Source organism: Solanum dulcamara, chromosome 1 (assembly GCF_947179165.1).
Source record: "Solanum dulcamara chromosome 1, daSolDulc1.2, whole genome shotgun sequence".
In the NCBI taxonomy this organism is placed as follows: domain Eukaryota; kingdom Viridiplantae; phylum Streptophyta; class Magnoliopsida; order Solanales; family Solanaceae; genus Solanum; species Solanum dulcamara.
The window spans coordinates 15940744-15950388 of record NC_077237.1 but is presented as its reverse complement, the minus strand read 5'-3'; the positions used below and the strand labels follow the sequence as shown (position 1 = coordinate 15950388).

The window sequence follows — 9645 nt, the reverse complement described above, 5'->3', positions numbered from 1 at the left end:
ATCTACAATCCCACATAAGTTCAAGCAATTACATTTCACATGTTTGCATGGTAATATCATCCACATAATCACAATTTTAAGAAACATCATACAAGCATGTAAAAATTTGTAACTTATTTTGTCTCATAAATGACCATAAGTCCATCATCCATGTATATACGTAGCCTCTAAGGCTAGATACCAATTAGAACCTTTCCGATTCCAATTTTCCTTGCTTGTACCCCTTCAGTCGCGATTACAATATTCGGTTTATTTCATTGAGATACCAATTAGAATCTAGTGATACCAATTGGGCTCAACTTGTACGTACCATAAGTGACAGACTGCGAGAAAGGAGAGAAAGAAATGGAATAATATCCTAAAATGCTTCATAGCTCCCTGAAGATCAAATGTGGACCTCAACACACCAATCCCCAAGATTCTATTGACATTTATTCTTGTACTGAAAGACCGATAACTTGGAATATGATACCAAATTGTCACGATCCAATTCACAGGGTTGTGCGGACACCTACTCTACCACCTAGAATCCTTCCCACTCAATTTTAAAATTGACACTACGAAAATTAATTAAAACATGTGAAATTCCTCTAAATAAAATTGAATACATCTCAACCTTAATTTTATTATAAAACCTTTGACGATTTCAAAAAAAGTTGTGAAAATCTCAATACAAGAAAACATTTATTTCATAAAGACCAAACTCATCGGTGGCCCCTTAAAGTTGGCACCAATTTCACTTAAACAGCTTAACCGGCGATGTTCATTTTAGACACCTCATGTAGGATTCCGCTGTTTTATTTTGTCAGCAAAAAGTATCAAAATAACACTGCGGAACCCTATATGAAATGTCTAAAATGAACATCGCCCAGTTGACGTGTCTAAGTGAAACATAGTGCCAACTTTAAGGGGCCACCAATGGATTTGACCTTTCATAAAACTAAAAATCCTCACAAGAAACTAGTCTAAATAGGTACAAGAGCTTGTAAAAGTATGACATAAATATAAATAAAGTATACACAGCTTCCACCACAAGTAGAGAAAAGTAAAAGTTATTGGAAATCATTGTCGTCTTCACCTAAGAATCATTGTTGATCCTACAGTCAGACTATATGAATTAATATAGCAAGAGTAGTATTAGTACAAACAATACGTACTAGTAAACATCATCGGCAACCCGAATCCATCCCATAATATCATGCAAAATAACAGAAAGAACATGAAACTGAAATTAAGCCTCGATCCTTGAAACATCACCCTTGCTACATAGCCACTTTGCATTCACTCAGAGACAACCTACCTTTCATAACCGATCATAACCTGACCCCCTATCACACTTAATTCATTTCCTAAGCCTTGTGAAGTCCGAGTTAAAACTACCTTTCATAACCGCTGACTTTCTAAGGGTACGCTCTCTAAAAGAATTTTTTGGAGCGTAATCTTATAGAGAGCGTACCCTAACCTTTATACCAGACCAAGACTTCACAAACTTACCCTATTATCAATGGTGGAGTCAGAATTTCAAAATAAGGAGGTTCAAAATCTAAAAAAGTAGACACACGAATTAGTCAAAGGGGTCGACATCTATTATATATCTATAAAAAAATTACTTTAACCATATATAAATAGTATAATTTTTTGTCGAAAGGGATTTGGATGAGCCCCTAGCCACAAGGTGGTTCCACCACTGCCTGTTATGACCAACTAAGGCTTCCCAAACTTTCCCCCTTCATACAACCTAAGACTTTTCAACCTCCCTTTATTAGATATACATCCATTAGTACGAGCATTGTCGTAAATTACTCAAATTAAATATTATTTCTTAAAAAACATATAAAATTTAAAATGGACAAATAAAAACGAACAAGGAATACCAAATTAATGGTGATGTAGAGTTGTGGGCATGTACTTATTTGTTAGGAGTAGCAAGGATCCAAAGTGAATTATTAATAAATAGTAGTACATAATTTGGACAGAGGGTTGAGGCTTCTAAGTAGATATTGTTGCAGAGACACTGTTCTCTACAAAAATGACTTGTTCTGATTTTGCGCCAACTCAACGCAACCTTAATTTATTGTCGGGAAATACAAACTAAAGACTTTAATGCAAGAAGAAAAAAAAAAGGAATTTCTTTTGGCTATAGCTTCTCTTCTTTTTTCTTTTTTTTTGCCTTGGTATACATTTATTGAACTCCAACTTAAAAGAAAGAGAGTTTTTGGGCTTCATTTATGAACAACAAGTTTTGTAACAGCCTTCTTTTTTTCTTCTTCAAGTATAAACGTTTCATACTTGAAAAGGTATGTGAACCGCAACCTACTAGCTACCTCCTCCATATTTTTTTGTTATTGTTAAATAGGTGACATTAATTTCGTATTTTTAATTAATTAAGCATTTAATGCTGATATTTTCCCTGTACTTAATTAGTAGCTTCTGTGGTTAAGTCTAATCAACATGTTACAGTCGAAACCTTGTGGATTAACAGTTGTTAAACCCCACAAAAGTAGTTAGGCTGATCCTTTCATCAACCTTAATAATGCTACTAATCTATTCCTTGTTGGACCTTTTGTGATTTGGCTTGGTGGTTGTGGGTGGAGGTCTCTTCTAATTAGTACTCCCTCTATTTTATTAAGAAAAATATTTAAGGACATAATTTGAATCATACTTTTCATTATTGTCTTTTGTAAAATCATAAATATAATTTTGCAAGTACTGTGATTTATCTCCTATAAAATATAAAACTTCAATAAATGAAAGGAAAAATATGAAAAAAATTTCAAACATCTATCTTGAACTTTGAACAATTCAATTATTTTAATTAATAAAAAAATCACTCAAAAATCCACTTAATATAAAATTAAAGCAGTACTAATTAACAAGATATATCTCCTTTTTTAAGACTCGAACTCTCAAGTAAATCTTCAAAATAAATGCACTTCAACCTATATCATTCTATATTTCCCTTTGTTCTTTTTCGAAAAAAGTAGACTAGCTCGTAGGTTCTAATCAATAAGGATATCATTTCCCAAATCCAATAAAATGAAGATGAAAAATTGAATTGTATAACAAACACTACTTATAAAAATCACTATTTTACTACTGATTTTCCACAAAAAAGATATTCACTATCTATTCTCACATATATTCTAATTTGCATTCAGTGTAAAAAAAATAGTAATTGTTTTATACTAAAAAATTAAAAAGTTTTGTACTATTTTAATAAGAATTTATTTTTCACCATACATTTTTTATGAGTTTATTCGGTATAAAATGAGTAAAAAAATCAAGTTCTATATTATAAATTTCTCATTAATTCGAAATAATTTTTTTTATTTCTAATAGTGAAATGAATCATCCTTGTAGGCTTTCTTGCCTCCACATGGACTCACGAACATCGTGCCAACTCAAAGCAAGATGAAAAATATCAATTTATTGACTCAGTGGTTAACGACCGTAGCAATATTTAACGACACTGTTAGGAAGCTTGGTAACATAAGGCAGTGAAAGTAAAAATAACGGATTTAACTAAAGCTAATACTTTTAATACAAAGCATAAAAATATACGTAAAGATCCTTAAAATCCTACAAAATATTAACTTTGTGTTAAGAGTTTAGTAATGAGAATCTAAATATTACCCGTTAAATATAACATACTAAATTCGATCGCTTCTGAGTTTGAAAGGTATCGTAGCCTTAAAACAATTCGACAACTAGAAATAAGAATGCATTAACTATAAATTTTGTCTAATATTATCATAATTAGACAATAGCAAAAAAAAAAATTATTTATTTTTTAAAAGAGAGGCAATGACTGCATGCTATAAGCTTACACATTATTGCGTGTAGGGTTGGCTCAACCTTTTCTCTTTGTTTATTTTTTTTTAATTTTAGGTGGGGTAGGGGTGGCGGTGGTTTGGTACTACTTGTTGACCAAAGAGGTGATACCGTGAGTCCGTGCTTCATGACTGGCGTGCGTGCTGTACCCCAAGAGGAGACGTACATATAATATTTAATTTCATGTATACCTTTAAAACAACAATAAAGCTATCTTTATCTAATAAATCACGAGTTTAAATTATAAAAAAAGCAATTAATGTTTGTATTAAAATAAATATCTATAACATAGACTTGAGGAACAATTTTTAATCATCTATAGCATAGCCTTAAGATACAATTTTTTTTTCGAACCCTCCTATTACGAAATGCTTGATAATTCAAACTCATAAGTGTCCTATGAGTTTCACAAAAACATATAAATTAATAGTAGAATGCGGCGCCTAACGATCCCACAAATGTCGCCGCCAATCGCTCCTTTTAATCTTTACTTATTATATACAGTGTCTTATGTTAACTTCAAAATAATACAACTCCAAGTATATTATATAGTATAAGAACTGAATGAAAAGATAAAAGTTAGTAATTAGATAAAATAGAACTGTAATAATAAATAAAAACAGGTGACAACAAATTGTATTTCTGACAGTTGAACATAAATCTTTTTTTAAAAAAAAAAAGAGGAGAAAGAATCAAATTTGTAGTAATTACTTTTTCACTTTTTTTTTACAAAATAAAATTATAATTTATATTATTTTTTCTCAACATTAGTGCGGTCTATTTTCCAATGTGATTTGCGTTATAGAAACTAAATGTATTCAGTGCTCACCCAAAAGGCAAGGCAGCAGGCAGAGACAGCAGGTTTCCAGGTACATGAAACACATTTGAGAGAATAGAAGGTACGAGGAATATCAAAGAGTCGTAGAGTTTGATGCCTTTGATTTTTTTCTATGCACAATATAATACAAGCTATGGATAGTAAAACTAGAATGAATAAGAGTGTAATAATAAAAGAAACACAAAAAAATGCAAAGTAACAACATTTTACTATTCCAATAAAAACCAATATTGGCAAGAAAACAAGAAAAATGAACTAAAGAACTAGACCATCATTCTAATCATAATAGTAATAATATTTGTATTCCATCTCCCTCCCACTTTCTCCCTAATCTAAATCTAATCTATAAGTATATGATTAGCCATATAATCAAGTACTTCAAGAAACCAATCCCCAGATTATTATCTACAGTGCACTTCATCAGATTAAACTAAATTAAAGTTTTTCTTCCTCTTTTTTTTTTTTTGATAAACATGATTTTTTCCCCCACCTTTTCATTGTTGTTATGATCACATAATCATGACTTCAATAATAATAATAATCTTCTTTTTTCTTTTAGTCTGAAGAACAAATCCATGATTCCACCATACCTTCACCACCTCTGCTTTCCTGCACCTTATCGCCATGAAAATTGGCTGCATTAATACTGTTGTCGTTCCTCGCCGATGCTGCTGCTTGTTCTGGAGAAATCAGGTTGGGAAGCTCACTCAGAAGATGTCCATGTTGGATGTTGTTGTTCATACTTGATGGCATTTGGAATTGAGAGGTGCTATTTGATGCCATTTGGAATAGCCCTTGTTCTTTCGATCCAATTGGGTATTTTTGAGAAGATTGAAGAAGTGATGTAAGGATTGAGTTCTGTTGAATTGTACTGAAAAGATTAGAGCCTTGTGTAACAGAATTGGCGACTCCGTTGCTGCTGGGAAGTTGATAGTTGATTGTAGAATTAGAAGCACTAGAGGTTGTTGAAGAAGCAGAAGGAATATTGCTAGGTAAAGAACTCAACGTTAACGACGACGAGGATGAAGAAGGAGAAATAAAGGGTGGCGGTGGTTGAATTTTGTGAGGGAAAGGCCTTGGTAGATAATTAGGTGATTGTGAAATGTTGAAAGGATGATTATTATTAGCAGCAGCAGAAGCAGATCTTATTGCAGAATTGGGTGCAGAAGCAAACAAATCAAATCTGGTTCTATGAGGGAAATAGGAATTAGTAGTAAAAGGTGGTGCAGGAATCCCTGTAAATTCTTGAACCATAGCTCTGAAATTAGTAGTATCTGTTGTCAACACAGTAGTTGGTGCTCTTCTCGAAGCTCTCGATCTTTTCTTCGGATTCCGTGCCGGTTGTGTAATTGGTTGATCCGCTGCAGCTGCCGGCTCAGCAGCAGCAGTAGTAGTAGTAACACTCACGTTCCCACCACCACCGCGGTGCTCTTCTGATGATGAAGGGAAAGAAATACTACCAATAGTAGTAGTACCAAAGGATAAGGAGTTATTAAAATAAGGAGATGACTTATCACATGATGATGATAATAACATCGGGTGGTTGTTGTTGGTTTGGTCGGACCTTATCCTTTTAATGGGCCAATCGGTATCGAGATTGAAAATTGAATTAGCGGTGGTTGTGTAGTTGTGTGACGGATGTGGTGGTGGTGGTGGTTGAAGGCGGGATATGGGGTTGAAATAGTTGGCAAAAGGATCAAACATGGAAGAAGATGAAGAATTTTGTGTGTGAAAAGCTGAAGAAAGAGAATCAGAACGTGAATCGTACTCTTCATGATCACCACCACCACCACCACCACCAGTACTTGATGACTGCAGACTAGCACTATTGTTTCCAGAATCCATTATTCTTTGCTTTAAACAGCTCACAAAACAAATGGAATAAAGCAACAAGAAGAAGAACAAAGGAAGAAAGGACAGAGATATGGTAAAGAAAAAGAGAGAGAGAGAGAAAAAGAGATTTTTGTTTGTTGGTTTTAGTGCACTTACTGCAAAAACTTCATTAAAGAAGAAGATAATCAGATATGTGTACCCTTCAAATCTCTGCACAAAAGAAGAAGAAGATGATGGTAGTAGCAGTACTTCTTTTCCCCATGCTTCTCGTCTCTGAGCCACCACAACAGAAGAAATGAACACAAAAAGTTAAAAAGTCATCATGAGATCCAAATATTATTTTTTCTGTTAGGGTTTTCAACAAAAATGAGGATGAAGAAAGAAAGAAAAAAAGAAAGAGAGAAATGAAGAAGAAAGAAAGAGGAAAATAAAAGAGAGGCGGCTTTAGAGAAGATATCTCAATTTTTTTCCACTCAAAAGGAAGATATTAACAGAGTGGGGTATAATAGCCCATGAGAGGCGCTCTTCTTGAAAGGGACTGCGATGTGTTTGTGTGTGTGGGAGAGTTTTCTACTTTTCTTTTCTGTGGGTTTACATTTTGATTTACAGTGTGAAACCTTTTATATTACTTAGAAATTTAATCAGTCAAAAAAAAAATTATTACCATTGCTTAAAGAGGGGCAATTGGAGTAAATGAAGTCAAAAGATTTCCGAAATCTTGAATGTTTGGATGGGATTACATTAATTGCTTTTGAGTTAAAATAAATTTTAAGTTATTTAGTAGTGTTATGAGTAAAATTTTAAAAAAATGTCTCATATAGTTTTTTCAAATTAAAATAAATCAAAAAATTTAAGTTAGAAATTTTTAACTTATATAAATAGGCTTTTTGAAAAGAAAAAGAACACTTTATATATAAGATAGTTTTATTATTTTTTAAATATAGTAGATGATGACTTAGTGATTTAGGGGTTCAAAATTCATTTTGACATTTTAAATTCAAATTCTAAGTATTATATTTTATTTTTTGAACCCATTTGTAAAAATCTTAGCTAGTTGATTATCTAAACTTTAATTAGATTATATATATATATATGTGTGTATTTTTCCTTTTACATGAAATAATGAGGTAAGCATGAAGCCAAATTATTAGAGAAGATGATGGTTGGTGAAAGAAAGGCCATGAAGGAAACAGAGAGAGAGCCAATAAATAATTAAGTACATATCACCTTTCATACAAGCTTACAAAATGTATATATCCATATCAAATATTATTATTATTACTATTTATCATGAAAATTGACAAGTCAAAATACTCCTACTTTTCTCCTATATTATACTTTATTAATCCTATTCATTCAATTTAAATTTACTCAAAAAATAATAATAATGATTACTACTTTTTCTGAAGAGGGAAATGAATGTTACTCACTCAAATAAAAATGGTTTATGTTTGGGTGTTAGTTTATATAATATGCTTGTAAAAAATACTTTAATTGAAAGTACTTAAAATAACAAATCTTATTCCAACAATCTTGAAATTTACTATGTTTTTTGATACATAAAAATGAGGAACTTAATAAAAAACAATATTGCATGTTTGACTAAGTGGGAAAATTCAGTGTTTTTCAGTAAAAGGAAAAGTAGGGGATATTATTACGAACCTATAGAGAATCTCTCATATATGTCCTCTTTCAACTGAATTGTAGGTAAAAATCATCATTCTTTCGTGCTTTTTACATCGTTAAATTCACCTCCTATACCATATATTCCGTGTAATTTCTCAAAATTCTTTTTTACAGAAAATAAAGTTTACATAATTTTAATTACTATTTTAAAAGCAAAGACATTATTTTTAATAGATTATATCTTCGACTCAAAAAAAATACAATCCTCACAAAATACTGACAAATTTACTCTTCCTACAACAAGAGTAAACTTTTTTTATTTTTTAGATATAACCAAAGTGTTTTTTTTAATAACAAACTTACTTTTGCTTTTATGGATGGATAGATCAGTTCAACAACACTTCAAGTTCGCTGCAACTATCGGAAATTTTGTTGTCATTAAAAATACTAGTTTTTTGTATAATTTATATGTATTTTTCTATTTCGATATTCTATTATCTATTATAATTATTATTCATATGTTTTTTCTAACGCTTTTAATTAATCATTTTTTAAAATTATTTGTCCTTAAATCAAGAATCTATCATCAAAAACAATTTTTCTATCTTCAAAAAAAATCTGTCTACACTTTATCATATCTCCACACCCTACCGGTATTTTAATATCTTTAGTACTTTTATATTCCATGATACTTGTATATCCAACTTGCTTATGGAAAAGACTGTCTTGGTCACTCTACCTCTACGTAAGATTGTATTTTTAATCCATTAATTTATACACAAAAAATTATTATGTATTTATATCAATGTTTTCTTTTAACACCCAACTACGAACAAAAACCCTAATCCTAAGGCTAAATCCCTCACGTTATGCTGAGTCTTACACGTAATATCATAAAAGCAGGTGGCAGTGGCTTAACACTCATCTCTACTGTTTCTTTAATCCTAAACACTTCACTAAATTTTAACACTTTTTTTTCCTTTTATTATTAATTAATTGATAGAATATTATATAATGATGTATACATATCATATGGAAAAAAAATGCTTTAAGATATATATAGGATTACATAGATACACGTGGCATTAAATGCTGAAGGAATTGATTACCTAAACCTAGCTTAACATATGATGTTGCTTGCTCCACTTAAACTACTCCAATGGTATATAACACTATGTAGGCACCGATTTCTATCAAATCATATAATATTTTATTTTATTACTACTTATTATAAAGAGTCAAAAAATACTTTCGATGCCTCCATTTTATGCAAAAAAAAATAATAAAAAAAAACATACTTTCTTAATTTTAATTATAACATATTTATTTTTGATTTTTTATAAATAAAATAAAAGTATGTTTATGACACTAATGTTGTGTTTGGTTCTATTTTTGTCATGTTTAGTTTGTTAACTTTTTTAAAAATATTTTATCCAGAAAAATAAGTTTTTTTTAGTAATAAGCAAAATGACTTTTTTAATTTCTAAGATCTAATTCCGATTCTAGTCGAGGAGTCA

At 31.0% G+C, this 9645-nt stretch overlaps 1 protein-coding gene across 1 annotated transcript; it reads right to left on the bottom strand.

Moving 5' to 3' along the window:
- Window positions 1-4858: 4858 nt before the first annotated feature.
- LOC129902617 (uncharacterized) lies at window positions 4859-6990 on the bottom strand. The gene has a single exon (XM_055977952.1). It carries the CDS (start codon window positions 6512-6514, stop codon window positions 5225-5227), a length of 1290 nt encoding a protein of 429 aa, XP_055833927.1. The 5' UTR covers window positions 6515-6990; the 3' UTR covers window positions 4859-5224.
- Window positions 6991-9645: the final 2655 nt, after the last annotated feature.

Excerpts from the sequence above, each read along its gene's own strand:
- LOC129902617 (XM_055977952.1), bottom strand. The coding sequence starts at position 6,514 with ATGGATTCTGGAAACAATAGTGCTAGTCTGCAGTCATCAAGTACTGGT.